The 18,446-nt window shown below is 35.7% G+C and overlaps 1 protein-coding gene across 1 annotated transcript in view; it reads left to right on the top strand.

The window, feature by feature from the left end:
- Positions 1-8,577, top strand: part of LOC123713499 (potassium voltage-gated channel protein Shaw-like) — a 141,395-nt gene extending 132,818 nt beyond the window's left edge. The window contains exons 8-10 of the mRNA XM_045667195.1: positions 6,849-6,996; positions 7,380-7,481; positions 7,808-8,577. Coding sequence (XP_045523151.1) covers positions 6,849-6,996; positions 7,380-7,481; positions 7,808-8,205 — 648 coding nt within the window. The 3' untranslated portion in view covers positions 8,206-8,577. The remainder of the gene's footprint in view (positions 1-6,848; positions 6,997-7,379; positions 7,482-7,807) is intronic.
- Positions 8,578-18,446: the final 9,869 nt, after the last annotated feature.

The raw sequence follows: 18,446 nt of genomic DNA, 5'->3' as shown, positions 1-18,446 counted from the left end.
TTTATTGAAAGAACCTAAGTCGAAGTCGGTTCGGAAATACTTCAGTGGGCAGCTGGTTCCACATAGTTGTGGTGCGTGGCAAAAACTGCCTTAGAAAACGCTCAGTTGTGGAAAGACGGACGTTGAGGTGATATGGATGTTGTTTTGTATTTAGCCTTGGCGTCCGATAATGAAACTCAACTGCGGGTATTAGATCGAACAACTCTTCTGATCACTCCCCATAGTAAATGAGGTAGAAGATGCAGAGGGACCCAACATCTCTACGCAACGCCATGGGATCAAGCCGCACGGAAAGTGATTGGTCGTCAACGATACGAACCGCTCTTCGTTGAATACGGTCAAGTGGAAAGAGCTGGTACTGGGGTAACTTCTTCTATTAGTGCCTCTTTATAACTGGAGGTCCGCCGTGAGTCTTTTGAAGCGTGTCTTGACCTGTGCCAGATGAATTCTAATTAATTGAAGGATGTGGTAGCGGTCACGACGCAACACGTGGCCCTGGAACGCCACTTTCCGTCGTTTAATGTTCTACATAAGTTTTTTCGACGTTCCAACTCGTTTTAGAAACTTCTCGTTAGTGACCTTCTGGATTCGAAGCATGCGACGATACAATCTCAAATGCTTCTAAGCACCGGCGGTTTCTTTAATTGTCCAATCTTCACAGCCGTAACGAACAATTGGCCGTATGTAACACAGGAGAACTCGAACTTGGAGTTTAATGGTCAAGTGACGACAGCACAAAACTTTCTTCATTTTCAATTTGAGACCTAATTTCCTAATCAGGATAACGAAACATACTGTATCTATATTTTCTGTACATACATACACTGTCTACATTTTTGAAGCTTAAGGATTCGAATCTATAAGGCCATGTTAATTACTTGCCAACTTTAGACAATAACAATCGGGTTCGGAAAATAGAATTTAACGACTGTCGTCTTTCAAATTGACTTGTAAATTAAATTAACGGAGACGTCTATTGTTAGGGAAAGGGTGGAATAAAATAATGTAACATTGTCTTATTAGCTTAGGATTAAAAAACGCCTTACAAAATTGTCTAATCTTTACCGAAATCTATATGAATGGTGAGTACAATTGAAGTGTAATTTGAAGAATGCCAACCAATCAGAGAAAACGTTTGCGAAGATATGTATGTTATTACGGCCGAGGTGTACAACATTAAAAAATCTGTGATTTATGGAAATGTTTTTAAAAAATTGAGACTATACGGTTCCTGGTTCATCGGGGTGCTTTGTATAATAGAGGAATTTAGTTTTACTCTATATTAACCACGCGCTACAATTTACATTCTAAGCAAAATATTGAAATGTTAATTGCTATGTAAACAGAGAATGCCTACGTCTGGCTATACTCTCGGGGATTTAGTCTGAGGATTAAGGAAATCGCCACACTTATAAAACTAAGAAAGCCTGAGGGAGCAAACTGTACAGTCTAGGCTCGTACAGAGACTCTTAGGCTGTGGGATTCAAGTGCATAGCTGATTCTTTGATTAACGAATAAGTATGGAAAAATGCTGCCAGCGTTAAACTTATGGGAGGGACACCGCAGGGACCAAACTTTTAAAATTTAATTTAATTTTCCATTTATTAATATTATAATTACTATGTAGGTTAAAATATCGTAAATACTGTATATTTGTATTTCGGTAAATTCATTTAATTAGGAAACAAAAATACTGTTTGGTATTTATATATTTCTGTTTAATTTACCCTTGGTCCCGTTGCATATAACATTTCATGTAGTAATTAACCATTTCTGATTTTCTGCAAGCAATTACTTGAAACTGGGGTATTGTACTTGAAGGTTGAAACATGGCTCGTGTGAGCGGAACGAAACATACACTCAAATATATACTTCTAAAATGCTCTGTTCTAATGCTGTGGCTACACTGGATGTCTACAATTTGCTCATTGCAGATTTATTTTATATTTCAGTAACATATAGGGGCAATGCTAGCCTTGGAGTTTGTTTATATAACGAATAACAACCCGGTACTAATCCCCATTTTCTATATACGCGATTAATATTTGCATAAAGGATAATGTTATAAGGAAAACGTATTTTAAAACTCCATTAAGTCTAAAAAAGAACGTTAAAAAATCGATACAGTATTTTCAGGCCACATATTGTTGTGCCCACTGTTTCATGTTAATTTAAATAATAAACAAAAATTTTATTGAAGTAGACCTATTTGTTTGTATACTGGCTGAGTTCACAAGAGTTGCTTGCTATATTGTTAGTTATAAGATTTAGGCATATAAATATATATTTTTTAATGTTTTTATGTAGTATAATCGGTGTCGTTATTATTTTGTCGTTCTGTCGACTTAGTAGCAAATGCTAAGATAAAATAATGACGTGGATTATTTATTCTTTAAACTTATTATTATTTTTTTATTTTTATAAAATAGGGGGCAAACGGGCAGGAGGCTCACCTGATGTTAAGTGATACCGCCGCCCATGGACACTCTCAATGCCAGAGGGCTCGCGAGTGCGTTGCCGGCCTTTTAAGAATTTGTACGCTCTTTTCTTGAAAGATCCTAAGTCGAATTGGTTCGGAAATACTTCAGTGGGCAGCTGGTTCCACATAGCGGTGGTGCGCGGCAAAAATTGCCTTGAAAAACGCTCAGTCGTGGAACGTCGGACGTCGAGGTGATACGGATGGAATTTTGTATTCTGACTCGACGTCCGATGATGAAACTCAGCTGCAGGTATTAATCCGAACAACTCCTCTGAACACTCTCCATGGTAAATGCGGTAGAAGATGCAGAGTGACCCCACATCTCTACGCAACGCCAAAGGATCGAGCCGCTCGGAGAGGGATTGGTCATCGACGATTCGAACCGCTCTTCGTTGGATACGGTCAAGTGGAAGGAGAATATTAAAATATTATAATTTTTGAATTTATTTTAAAAAAGGCAATATGGGGCAGAAGTAAGTGAAAAAGATTGTATCACCTTTTTCCTATGGACAATTGCTAAATAAAAAATAGTAGTAGAACAAAAAGAAGTTATATTTACATCATAGTATTTTTTTTAATAGTAATAGTAAGTGTGACCATAGCATAAACTCAAGCTACGGAAATTTGAGTGCTCCCAAAGTCTCAAATACTCGAAATATTCGGTAAATTTTCGCTTTACTTAGCTCGTATATAAATGTTTGTTTTATTAAATTGGGCTTTTTAATATTAAACAAAGAAGTATATATCTTCGTCACCGAACTTTATTTTTAAACACTTAAAGATCTCTGAATACGTTTTGTGTGAATGTACATACTGAAAGGGTGGACTAGCGGCTATTGAAATTATTTATTCTCTTATTCAAGTATCACATACCAGTGGCACTAAAAACTTTTTAGATCTAGACCTCTGATTTCTGTATCTGTCATCATCATTTGATCATTTGTCAAACGAATAATCATCAAGCAGATCAGACTCCCGTGCTTGACAAATGACGTCGCGTTTTTTGGTCTATGGCAAGCCGGTTAACTCATGTTTTCCTTCACCATTCGAGTGAATAGTCCATATGGTGCAGAGCTGAGGATCGAACCTACGACCTCAGGGATGAGAGTCGCACGCTGAAGCCACCAGGCCAGTGTAAATCAATCATACAAAAACGGTGGCATTAGTTCTACGACTAAGTAATCTCCCAAATGATCTAACATTTCTGAAATTATATTTTTATATTACAAGAAATGTTTTAGCCTAATCTGGCGTGTCACTATCAATCTAGAAGCTATTCATTCAAATCACTGCTGTGCCGATACAGATGCGTTTGGAACGATAAAAGATAATGATTATTATATTTAATTATAAATATCTATTTTCGACTATTGGAAAACTGATAGTATCAAATTCTCAGAAACTAAACTATTATGTAACTAAGCTGCTAAGTAAATAAATAAAAATAAGCTTCTTGTGCCTTTAAGCTAAAAATATATTGCCCATTTCGATGTTTTTTCTTCACGATTCAGGTTAAAGTTTAACAAAAATTCTGCTACATGGGAAGTTATACACCGAGCCCGGTTTGCAAGTGTATTTGACGTCAAAAATATTATATTTAGTAGCTGCATCGTCAACTGGACATCAATATTTTTATATCATGTGTTTATAATACATGTATTTTTTTCACTATGAAGATTGTTTACAAATACTTGCTTTACGTCTTTTGGGTCGTTTTTCTATAATAATTTTGTCTGTACAAACATTTTATTAAACATGCCAATAAATTATTATGGCGTCATAAAAGTTTTGCTTTAGGTAAATAAATTCTTACATTTGTTGTTTCTCGTTATGTAGTTGGCTAAAACGTTATATACTGGCTTAATATTTTAATTTAAATAAGTGTAAAATGGTCTCAGATCAAGAAAAATAAGCAACTATTTTCATCCATAACTGAGGTTAATAATAATTTACCAAAAAACATTAAAATATCTTCCTACTAGAGTTTTTGAAAATCGTCTTAATGTGTCAATAATTATTGTTTGCATGAAACATTATATTTAATATTAATACGATACCGTAATATTATATTTTAATAATGTGATATGTTACACTACAAATATTATAAGAATGTATACAAAAATATGACTCATAATGTACCTTCTATAAAATTCCTTTTAATACAAATATCCACGCCATTATGTGTGGCAGAATATGCGAACTTTAGATTGTACCACCATAAAACTTTTGCAAATAATTTATTATTATTAAGAATATTAAGCTCTAATATAAATTTAATAATTTAAAAAAATCTACGAACTAAAGAAGTCTGGTTCATAAATATGCCAGACTACTTCACAAATATGATTAATAAATAGTTGGGTCTTCTTAATCTGAAACGGTCTTATTAAAAACGTCAACTAAAGATAGTAGATGTTTCATGGTTCCGATATTGTTTTAATGTCCTGGGCAGAGAAAGATACAATAGCATAAATGCCGTTGAAATGAGAGCATTATGAAGTATGTGTATTGTGTGTGTGTGCTTGGCCAGTCCCTTTCGTATACTTGTAACCCATCATCATCATCTAACCCACGTTTCTCACGTATCTTTCTCTTACTTAATCAAGCGTTACACCACACTTACTTACTAAGGCTTTCATTTCAACAGCATTTATTCTACTCTAAGTCTTACTCTGCCTCACCCGTATTTATTACCAAATAAATCTATAGCTACAACCTTTTTTAGGTCTCAGGCAAGCCGGTTTCCTCACGATGTTTTCCTTCACCGTTCGAGCGAATGTTAAATGTGCACATAGAAGAAAGTCCATTGGTGCATAGCCGGAGATCGAACCTACTAGGCCACCACTGCCTGGCTAGACTAGATGCCACTAGGCAAACACTGCTCGCTCGTATTTCTTCCTATTACCATAAAAATGGTATTAATTAATAGCTCATGATTTTAAAGGCTTTTAACCGTCTTCATTCATTCAACCGGCTTCGGCTCTCATTGAATCGACAAAATATAGAGAGATTCTTTTAAAGCGTTAACTTTAAAAATCTAAGCTAATTAAAGTAGTTTTAAATGCTAACTAAGATTCTCAGGTTTTATGTCATAAACATCAGTATTTGCTAGGTTTTAAAAACTATACAATACTGTGATATGATAATTAATCAGAATAAAATTAATAGTTCATGCATACTGCATGTGTTTTATGCATAGGTGATAACCACCTTTGCCTGACACATGTGGATTTCTGTGTTTAAGACTCCCGGTATGTCTTCATTCCTTACAATGGCGTAACCGAAAGTATGATAATTCATTTATTCGATACCAGCATACCAGATACATTAATACCAGCTCCTAAGGGCGTAAAGCGGGCGAGAACTGTCAAGACATTCTCCGCTTCTCTTTTTAATGCTTGCTGCCAAGTTCTTGATTACCTTCCTTACAAGGAAATTGTAACGTTTTGTGCACATTACAAACAATCTGAAACGCACAGCTGTGGTTCAAACCCAGGACGTCAGGTTCAGAATTAATTGTCTTCTTTATTTAATTGGAAATTTATCCGATTAATCACCAAAAAGTTGCTAATGACCTATTGAAGCTGTCGGGAAAACGCAAAACCCTCTCAGCTGTCAAAAATTGTGTAAAAACCTTGAGGAAGAGCTATCAAAATATTTGATTAAAACTTATAATTAATGCTTCGCTATTGTTATAACTTTCATTTGAGTCTCCAGCGATCTTGCGATTAGCCTTTGTAATTATAACTTAGATCGTTGATTTATTAACTTATCAATCTATTAGAGTATCTATATTAAACAGTACTAACACAGCTAACACTGTTCTCGTGATAAAAAATAATCAGTAATATTTTTTAAATTTAATTAAAATATCGTTAATACTTATTTTCAATTGAAATTTTGGTATTACACTTGTCTGCAATACGTACTAGACTTAATGTATAAAGTATATATATATATATATATATATATATATATTTACGATTCAGACGTGTGAAAGTACGGGCCATAACTAGTTTTAATTGTAAACAGGTCCGTTTTTATATTTTTAGATATTAATAATTTGTTAGACATGTTATATAAGAACTTTATTACATGTTGAGTGAATTAAATACTATATATTTAAATTTATATAAAATATTTCGTGTAGTCTATAATATTATGTAACGTAAGTTGACGCAATGCATAAGTTATCAAATAACTTGTAAATTGTCAAAGTGATTTTCACTCTGTATTAGAATTTGTTAACTTAATTTGCATCGTAGCTGGAAATACATTGTAAATTGATTAATTTTACAGATGAGGTCAATTTCCTATACCTAACATTTGCCTGTGTAACTAAATTTAATTTAGCGCCCTCTATCGACAGGCGCGGTCAAAACTTCCTAAGAAAAGACGTCGAGTGTTACCCGTTGAGCAACCCCGAAGGAAACGTGACGCCACTGCCTCAAATCGTCGCGTGAATGCTGTGAAACACCCGGTTGTGTTAAAGGACCTTCAGGGAGCTAACAAGTTCGGTAAGGACAAAACTTTCGTTGAAGAATCATAGATGGCGTGGATTAGGAAAACTTGCTTTATTATTTTATTTATTTTCAATACTAATTTATAGACGTTGTATATGATTGATCAAAAATAATAATTATGTTGCGATAATGTTTTCGTAGTACACTTTTAGATGTATGCCTTTAGTAAATACAATAGACTACCTCAATAACAACACGAAATCTGTTTTTACCTAAGACAAAAAAGTGGATTACCTACTCCATACGCAGGATCTGGTTTCTAAAGAGTTATTTTTTCTGCGTTTATTTAGTTACTTATCTGTGGTTTGTCTAAGAATGAAGCCGGTTACGATAATGTATAAACTATTTAATTTCCAGTATTATTGTTATATTTGCAGGTGTAAACGGCATGAACATGATAAGTTTGGCTTTACAAGGTCCACCGAATGTACTTCGTCCTCCTCCCATGGTACAGCCGTTACAAGCTCGGGCTCCTATAGGTAATTTTCGATTCCAACCTTAACCTCAAGCTCTCCGATCCAAATGCCTTATCCAAACACCCTAAGAATTGAAATAAAATCGACTGTAGTTCACAAGTAGTAACACAACTATCCAAACAGAAAATGGAAAAAAAGAAATTAAGAAATGGGCAGCAGGCTCATCTGATGTTAAGTGATAGAGCCGCCCATGGACACTCTTAATGCCAGAGAACTCGCAAGTTCGTTGCCGGCCTTTTAAGAATAAAATAATTGTAAAGCTTTAAAACATTTTCATAATTGGGAGTTGCAGCGTATAGGAAACTTTAAATTGCTTTTATTATTTACAGTCGAGAGCCCGATAGTAAACACGCAATGCGCTGCCATATCGTTGGCATCACTACAACCTCCCCTGATGACTGCCCCGCCCTTACAACCACGGCCTGCCACAACCGGATCATTAGATCTGATGCTACCCTTGCAACCAAAACTCTTACCAGGGTACAACCTGCAATCATCATTTCTATCCAGCACCTTGTCAACTGTCCGACCTCCGGATTTGAACAAAATTATTAGAGATGACTTTAACCCGACTGTCGATATAATTGTTGAGAAATCGGAAGATGTAGATAACAAAATGTGTTGTGATGTAGGTAGAATTATAGATGACAATGTATGTTGCGAAATTAATTCGAACGTTATAGAGAATGCTGCATGTAAAGATAGTCCCAATAATAATTCTGTTTAGACCCATTTTACTGTTTTGTTTATTGTATTTAAATTTCTCTTTATAAAAATAATACTTGTTAAGATAGAAAACTTAAATGTTAACGAAGTTAATATTGGTAATTAATCCGCTTTCAATTCTCAATGTTTATTATTTTATTAACGTGAGTAGTACGTATATTGGAAACTAGGAATTGTCGTATTTTTAGTTTTTCGATAAATCTTACCGGAACGGCATATTCAGTCAAGCAGACAAAAGTCCATAATATGATTATTTGATGATATACATATTTTTTGAAGTACCACGTCATACATAATACTATATCTACGGTATATTATAAGCTCCTTTATCTAAATTATATTACAATTTTGGTAAACATAAATTTTACCAATATCTACCTAAACCTATAAAAAAATACAATAACAACATATTTAAAATAATATAAAAAATACTAACAATTTTCGTTAAGTAGAAAAAAAAAACAGGAAAATCTGTTAGTTACAATATTGACCAAACTATTATATTTGTAGGTTAGCTTTAAAGTATATTCAATAATAACAAAAACACACGCAGTCCATTGCAATGACCCATGTAAGGGCTATCCAGCCTTCCCGCTTTATTCCCATCTGTTATGCTTACTAGTGGCGATATTAAGAAATAAGCCATTGTAATTGTTATCCACAAACCAGTAAGCCTCGTAAAAATCCCACCAGCTACCGCCCTATCAGAAGGTCAAAAAGCGCCTCCTAGACTTCGTCTTAGAAATGGGGTGAATTCCCGAAGAGTAGTTTGGCTTCAGACCGGCCCAATTGTGCTTTGATCAAGTCCATAGGATCACGGAGCATATCCTTCCCGGGATGAACAGTTCCCTAAAACCGAGAGCCACGCCTGCGCTCTTCTTCGACATAGCGAAGGCGTTCGACAAGATCTGGCACAAAGACTTGGTTTCCAAGCTCTACCACCTTCGATTGCCATTAAGACGCGTGCTTATCAGTCATCGTACACGACTTTTTGACTGAACACTCGATACACTATTGTATAGTTATCGTCCCCTCGACCCATCAAGGCTGAAGTCCCTCAAGGCTAGGTACGAGTTCGTAGGAGATGCCCTTGGGCTAATCGCGAAAAAACGCCCATCCTGGCCTCCAAAACAGCGCGGGCTGAGCTGTAAAGGTATTTCTGACCAAAAGCGAGATTCCATTCAAAATAGAAAAACGCTATTACCACTAGCATGCTCTCGTTTAAGTAAATGCTGACGTATACTATATGACTAATATAGGACGTTACTATATATTTTAAGATAATCATTATATACCAACGTACAAATGTTTAATAATGCGAGTGAGAGCGTATTAATTACTAACAGTTTACTAAAATTCCGATAATTATTCAAAACTAATGTTCTATTAACTAAATTATTTTGTCTAATCAAAACTATATTGACCAAATAGTAAAGTTAGAATTTCGTTCAATAATTGTAAATTTTGTAAATGAAAGACGAGACAGTGATGTTGTAATGTATATAATAGTTATATTCCAATTATTGTTAATAATTATTATGTATTAAATAATTCACGATGTTTTTTTGTTTTATTACCTGATAATAATGGTGTGTTTACGGTAAATGCATGATTTACATAACTTGACGTTTTGAAACCTTCAGCAGCGGTAATCAATATTCGAGTAGAAAGAAAAAGTTTTAATGTCGAAGAATACTGGCTGCTGATGGTGGAGCAGTGACGATGGGTAACTAAATCTGGAATAGAAGTGACATACCATACCAGGGTGCTAAGATTATTTCATAAAATTCAGGCTGGACTCAGGACCAGGAAATTTGACGACATCTTCTTCTGAGCCTACATAATCTCAGTACGGTAGATTTGGAGCCTAGTGCATTTCAAAGGGCGTGGCTATTTTTTTAGATATTTTAAGTTTAAGTTTAATAACTCGAAAACGAGAAAACGAGAGAGATCATATTGAAACGTAGTACTTCATCAAATGTATAGGTTTATATGTGTGTGTAAAAATACAATTCATCTATTGCATTGATAATTTAATTTATAAGCAAGCAACCTTTTGCTTTTGTATTAAGGACACTAAACACATTATTGAAACGCCACGCGACGCAACGTGTCGAGACCCGATGTGCATCGTGCAGAATTCATTTAGCTGACAATACTGAAGGTGTATTGTCGTGTGCTAATTGTGCTATGGATTGAATAAATATTGAGTCAGATTAAGATTTTAAAGAAGATTCGATGCAAATTTTCGGTACATATGTGATATTATATATGACCAAAATTGTCATTAAATGCTTTCAAACTGTACTTATCATGCTGCGACTGTTAAGCTTCTACCTCTACTTCTGTATTTTCTTCTTCTTATATCATAATGTGTGTGTATGTGACATTCGTGCGAACAACTCTAACGAATGACGCGTTGCGTCTGGTGTTGTCAAGAAGCACACTGCGCGAGGCGTCGGGTCGAGTCGGGTGGACATCATCGACAACACATCGATCTGGAATGTCATGATTGGGTGGCGTGTGCCCGCATGTCGCGTAGGATGTTCAAAGTGTGATTTTAGTCATATAAAATGGTGCAATTTGATTGGCGTGTCGCGAGGTCGCGTGGCTTTTTAATAATGTCCGCCTTAATTTAAATAACAGTTGTACCTATAATATGGACGTGACAGCCAAAATTAAATAGGAGTTAAAAACGTCTCTCATACTAAAAACCAAACCTATGCACAATGTGACTAAGCAACGTTTTGAATCAATAATAAAATATATTCTTTAAGTACGTATAATTGATATTAATTGAGCCGTGATTCAAGAAATGGCGACGCCTGGCTTATGAATTTCTTGATGGATGAGTTCACGTGAAGTATACAGATGATTGATTGATTAAACCGAACTAATATAGATTTATATTAAATCTTATTTAGTATTCATTCCCTGACAAATATAATGTATGTAAATATAATGTATGAGTGTATGCACACAAACTAAACAAATAAATAATATAACCGTTCTTTATCACTTACCGCTAAACTTAACTGTGACGAAACGAAATGTACAGCCGGATCAGTTAAAGTAATATGTACGAGATCTTTTATTGACGTAATCAATCGCAATGATGAATTTTCTTCGACAAACGGGATTTGAGCCCGGTCAATCATAATGCAGAACAATTTTTAATAATGAGGACAATAGACAGTATTAAACTATGTTTCTGGAAGAAAAACATCTAATCGTGTATGCGTGAATTGAGAAACCTAATATAATTGTAATCTAATCACAAGTTAATTATATACAACATATTTCTAATAATAATTGCCTTAATTTAATGTCCGAAAACATATCCGTTCAGACACAAAAGCGCCATCAAGGCGGCAGTCGTTTAATATAATCCATATATTAAATAAAAATGAATCCCTACTTCCCTTGGTCACGGCATCACGCGTGATCGATAGCTGGAACGATTTCGCTAATTCTTTTTCCAAAAATTTAAGAAAATAGCGCGGAAAATTAGAAAAAGTTCATAGCGCTTTTACAATTCAAAACTTTTTTCATGTTGGTAAACTTATGGCGTTTGACGTAACATTGGCAGAATGCGTGCAGCAAATATCGTCAAAGAGGACGTAAGGAAAATGAATAATGTTTAAAACAAATGCTTTGATCGGAATTATTATATTGGTATTCAATATTCATAGTTAAGACAGGACAACGTCTGTCGGGCCCTCTAGTTTTTTTTATAAATGATAATTTTCCCGTAATATTATAACTAGCACTTATTTAAAGAAATATATGTATTTATTGTATACATAACCTGAAATGAAAAAAGAAGTTTATTGCAGTATGCAATAACATAAAACGGACACAGTTTTTCTGTCCACAAGGTGTTCGAACAGATTCAAATAATTAACTTATAAACCATGGCAAATGACACACACATAACATTATACTCGTTAAATTTCGCCATTAATACGTCACAAACCAATTGAAACGATCAAGGATCCATAGATGCAAAAGAATTCTCATTCGCATGCATTCATATTTAAGTTAAGTTTAATCTAAATTTTAAAAAAATCGCGCGTAATAAAGAGGAAGAAAAATAAATGAAAAACTCGACACAATCTCGGCTGAAATGTTTGTTGTCCCAAGGGATGAGACCGGGACTCAAACCATAAATACACGAAGTCGTTGGCCAAAAACGCTGTATAATATGTTTATGGACTGAAACAAATAACACTGCATAGATATTCTTACTTACCATCATCTACTTAGTTACTGTACCTGTATTAAGCTCTATAATTGGGGCTATCTCGCTTTTAATGAGGTTTAAATTTCTATGAAGTTTTAGTTTTTTTTTGCTATTTGCGTGTTTAATTTTTTCCTTGCCAGTTCGTAATTTTTACGTTCTAACACACTTCTGTGAAAAATTCTAGTCTTGTACATTTTAAGCATACATATTGTTTTAAAAGTTTTCTATCAAATTGGATCAAATTACATCGGATAAATCGTTATTTATAAACGACATTAAAATCCCCAAAAGTGATATCGAAGGGTTTTTTTGTTATGTATAAGATATTGTATCACGTATACTGTTCAGTATTCATAAAAATTATGGTTTCAATTTCTACTGTGTGTGTGACACGCCCATACGAACTAAGTATAAGCATTTCTTTGTCTCAAAATCAAAATCAAAAGTTTTTTATTTTAAATAGGCCTTTGCAGGCTCTTATGAAATGTCTAGTTGCACAGTTCCAAAAAGTGGGTCTCATGGAGAAGAACCGGCAAGAAACTCCATGGACACTCTTTTCAACAATGGTTTAGCTTACAAAGACTCGGTTACAATAGTAATAATCGGCTGAGAAGTTTATACAATGCAAGGTATACAGAGATTCTATACAATGCAAAAGAAAATTGAGTTTTTACTATTAGTGTAAAATGAGATACACACACTTGCACAGCGCAAGTTGCCAGGGAAGCCGCACATGCAGAGATGAATTAGCGCCATACATCTTTATCGTCAACATAGTCTTGGATTTTATAATACGCATAACTGTTGATAGCTTTCGGTGTCGTCATTATTCCAGTTTCTTCCTTATTTTCCTTTTTACAAGTGTGCATTAATGCACCCAGTAGTTAGAATTAACACTGGTTATAATCAAAATATAAATAGTAATATTAACCATATATTTTATCAATAAAGTAATATTGTACCAAACATTACCTCTTTATTGGCGGTACTAAGTAAGCAAACGCGTTCGTAATTAAATTTTGGTTCGCAGCCACTCTGATCGGGTTTCACAAATATTGGCACGGCCCACAATGTTTCTTAATATTACATTATTCGTGTGACATTTATTTGATTTAAACCTCAAAATGTGTCTAACATACGTATAGGGGATGAGGACGAAAAATAAATGACAATACGTTTGATTGTTATGATTCATATTTCTACTGCAATCACAGACACTCGCGATGTCATTACGATTAAACAACCATCAAGCTATTCTTGTTAAATATTTAATAATAGGTTTAACAAATTATAGGTAAAAGGTTTGTCAATTGATTTTTCGTATAAAAATGTGGGCAAACTGGCCTGGAGTAGCATTTTAATATTTCTTAGGGAGGGGGAGGCGGCATTGTCACTCACCACAGGGAGCGCGTAAAATAAGGTAATCTTCACGACGGTTTTTTGAGAGACTGTGTGTGTACAGCCACACATGTGGTCATGCTTGCTAGAGCCCGAAGGCAACAGGAAGGTACTCCCTAAGAAGGGGTTGGCTGGTGCTCTGTCACAGGTTTTTTCACCAGTGTGCGATAGGTTCATCACGATCCGACCCTTAAAATTTTGGTACATTAAAAAGTAATGTCTTTTAACTTGTTATGTACCATGACACGGATACATTTTACCTAAAAGGGTATTCGTATTTCATCGAATAAAGACTGTTTTGCAATAATTTACTAGATTTTATCTACGTAACGTTTGGAAAGCAAACTGTAAGCAAAGTAATAAACGTTGTGTCATTTCGTATTTGCTTTATAAAAACTTACATAGGTCTTGGGATCGATTCCCACCTACTATAAAAATATTATTTAAATAAACTAGCATGTTGCATACATGCATACATAAAAAGTCCATTAGTGACTTTTGAGCTTGGTGAGCCGGGATTCAAACCTACCTTAAAGACGGGAATGGCACGCTTAAGCCATTTGACCAATACTGTTCTTATATAACTCAATAAGTAGACTTATATACTGTACACAGACTATATTAGCAGACGGGAACCGCAGGCGATATTCATCATATGAACGCAAATAAAATGGTGGGAAAGTAAATTCCAATATTTGCCGAAGCGATTCTAATAGCCCTCAGTTAATTAATATATATCGATGATTAGTTGTGGGGCGAGACACTAGTGGGTAGCGGAAATACATACATATTATAAAATAAATGTAGTTGGAATACGTAATAAATTTAATGTCTTCTTTAAAATGTATGTATTTTTTTATATAAAATTTTAGTAATCTTTAAACTACTCTTGTCAAAACCATTTACAGTTTTTCTCTAACTGCAGAAGAGGTTGACTACATCACCCACAACACAGGAGTGTCCCTACTGTGGGGACTAGCGTTTGTACAAAGCCAACCATTGTTTGTTTCTTAAAACTTTTATTTAAACTACTTAAGGTCTAAACTACTTAATCAAGGTCGTCGTCGACGGAGCATGTTCCGACCTTAAACCCGTGAATGCTGGGGTCCCACAAGGCTGTGTTCTGTCCCCGACCCTGTTTCTTCTGCATATCAATGACATGTTGCAACTTAGCAACATTCATTGCTATGCGGACGACAGCACTGGGGATACTCCTTACACTGGCCGGGCAGGTATTTCTCGGGCAGTTGTCGATGAGTACCGGAACAAACTTGTGTCTGAAGTCGAAACTCTTTTACGTGGAGTCTCGGACTGGGGTAGACTAAACCTAGTCCAATTTAACCCCAAGAAGACACAAGTTTGCGCGTTTTCCGCGAAAAAAATACCCTTTGTCGCTACTCCTCTTTTCGAAAACACTCTTCTTGAAGCCACAGCCAGCATCGGAATACTTGGCGTTGACATATCGAACGACGTTCAGTTTCGCGGTCATTTGGAGGGAAAGGCTAAATTAGCCTCCAAAAAGCTTGGTGTGCTCAGCAAGGCGAGACGGTACTTCACTCCGGGCCACCGCTTGCAACTCTATAAAGCGCAAATACGGCCCCACATGGAATACTGTTCTCACCTCTGGGCGGGGGCTCCCCAGTACCAGCTCCTTCCACTTGACCGTATCCAACGAAGAGCGGTTCGAATCGTCGATGACCAATCCCTCTCCGAGCGGCTCGATCCTTTGGCGTTGCGTAGAGATGTGGGGTCACTCTGCATCTTCTACCGCATTTACCATGGAGAGTGTTCAGAGGAGTTGTTCGGATTAATACCTGCAGCTGAGTTTCAGCATCGGACGTCGAGGCAAAATACAAAATTCCACCCGTATCACCTCGACGTCCGACGTTCCACGACTGAGCGTTTCTCAAGGCAATTTTTGCCGCGCACCACCGCTATGTGGAACCAGCTGCCCACTGAAGTATTTCCGAACCAATTCGACTTAGGGTCCTTCAAGAAAAGAGCGTACAAATTCTTAAAAGGCCGGCAACGCACTCGCGAGCCCTCTGGCATTGAGAGTGTCCATGGGCGGCGGTATCACTTAACATCAGGTGAGCCTCCTGCCCGTTTGCCCCTTTTATAAAATAAAAAAAAACCGTTTTTATTGAAATTTGCACACCGCTTACAGGTTGACCTAACCAGATAGTGATTCTACTATACGTGTGCATGTCACTGAACTTAACTTAAGAGGACTTAAACGGCTGGACCGATTTGAATGTTTTTGAAGTAAAACTTCTTTATCGGCGTTGGAAAAAGTTTACCGTCACATTTTTCGGTTACGCGCCATCTTTTTCTTGTTCCTACCACGGTTGATTCGAATAGATTCGAAGCCATTAATAATAAAAATATATAATAACAATAACAATGATAGTAATAATCTTTGTAGTGATAAGGTAAAATGAAATAATTGTATAATATTTGTAAAACTTTATCTAATTTATCTTCATTTAACCAATTTCTGTAAGGTTTCATATAATAGATAATTTTTCGAAAAATAAGGTCATAAAGAAGTTTCATTCTTACGTATGTAGGCTAGTACACATTTTTTGTATGCGTTTGGGTGGGGAGCCCTGGATAGTTTAGATTCACAAATCAGCCCAGCACATGGCGCTGCAGTCGGTTTTTTCATGCTTTTTTTCAAAACATTAATCGCTTGAAATATCATGTAGGACTACCTCCGTCTGGTCCGCTAGTTTCCTGTATATTATTTGATATGCAATTAGTAGTTTTTCACAGTTTACGCGTCAGCATTAATTGAGTTTCCTTTCAACAATATTAATCTGAAAAATCTTTGTAAGTATCTATGCAATACGAAATATCTGTGCTTAAATCAATTTTTTTTATTAAATAATTATCAAAAGAATTGTCAATTAATTTCACATTTAAAAATGTTTAATATCTATCAAAGCATCAATATTAGACTCTTATTAGCACTTAAGAAAATCCATTTAGTTGTTCTACGATAAGGACACAAAATCCGATTTAATTATGTAAATAACAAAAGAAAAATGAAACGTAGTAAGCTTGTCTGAGACAATAATTGGTTTGTTATTCACTTTGCTAAGAATTCTTTGAAGTCTCCGTCAGTGCTTATTAAAAGGTTGAATCTAGTTTAATCTCTTTTTATTCACGTGGCACTTTAAGCACTATTTAGAAGACTGTTAATTAATATCATTATATTTTATATTGCCGTATTTAATTACAGCTTACAGCTGTTTTGCTTTGATGTCTGTATCTGAATCTTGATCAATTGTCAACCTAATAGGCAAGTAGGTGATCAGTTCTGTGACACACGCGGTCGCCTTTTTGGGTCGACCAAGCCTCTCTACGATGTTTTTCTCCACCGTTCAAGGGAATGATAATGCGTACATAGACTGAAAGTCCTTTGGTGCAGAGCCTGGGATTGAACCTACGACCGAGACGAGTGTGACACGAGAGTGGCACTAGGCAAATGCTGTTTTTTTTTAAGAACAGAGGGCAAACGGGCAGGAGGCTCACCTGATGTTAAGTGATACCGCCGCCCATGGACACTCTCAATGCCAGAGGACTCGCGAGTGCGTTGCTGGCCTTTTAAGAATTGGTACGCTCATTTCTTGAAGGACCCTAAATCGAATTGGTTTGGAAATACTTCAGTGGGCAGTTGGTTCCATTCGTGGAACGGTGGACGTCGAGGTAATACGGGTGGAATTTCGTATTCTGCCTCGACGTCCGATGATGAAACTCAGCTGCAGGTATTAATCCGAACAACTCCTCTGAACACTCTCGATTGTATATGCGGTAGAAGATGCAGAGTGACCCCACATCTCTACGCAACGCAAAATATCGAGCCGCTCGGAGAGGGATTGGCCATCGACCATTCGAACCGCTCTTCGTTGAATACGGTCAAGTGGCAGGAGCTGGTACTGGGGAGCCCCAGCCCAGAGGTGAGAACAGTATTCCATGCGAGGCCGTATTTGCGCTTTATAGAGTTGCAAGTTGATCTTGTTATAGGCATAATATTAAACAAAAAAATGGCCTATTAAAAACAGTGGTCCCCACTAGTTTTCTGTCAGATCTTTTCGTGTGCTTTACGAACTTGATTTGAGAACTATACATATAAAACATTAATGGTATTTTTCTAAATAGTGTAAGTTCTATATATATTATTTTATTGTCCTTAAACAAATTTTTGATACTTTGTTTCCAAACCGACTCAAATATTCTTAGCTGTAGTTTAGCATTTCATTATTAATTATTTATTCGCATTAAACAACATGTCAAAGAATTAATATACCGAAAAAATTGCCAGCAATCTAAGCAAGGGTAAATCTATATGACAAAACCCTTATTAGATTATCTTCGAGCCGTTAATGTTTAGTTTGTGACTTGGTCTTTGTACGTTCCGTTAAGTTTCGTTAAGTACGCAACAACAAAACTTACTGAAGTTTCTAAAATTATAATAAAATCCTTAATAATATATACTGCTTATAATCAATTATAAAATATGTAATATGTCTGATTCAAGCTTCACTTATAACAATCATTATTATAAATATTAAAAATAAAATACCTATTTTCTTGAC

Source organism: Pieris brassicae, chromosome 8 (genome assembly GCF_905147105.1).
Source record: "Pieris brassicae chromosome 8, ilPieBrab1.1, whole genome shotgun sequence".
NCBI lineage: Eukaryota > Metazoa > Arthropoda > Insecta > Lepidoptera > Pieridae > Pieris > Pieris brassicae.
Note: the sequence above shows the minus strand (reverse complement) of the source record. Positions and strands in the feature narration are given on the sequence as shown.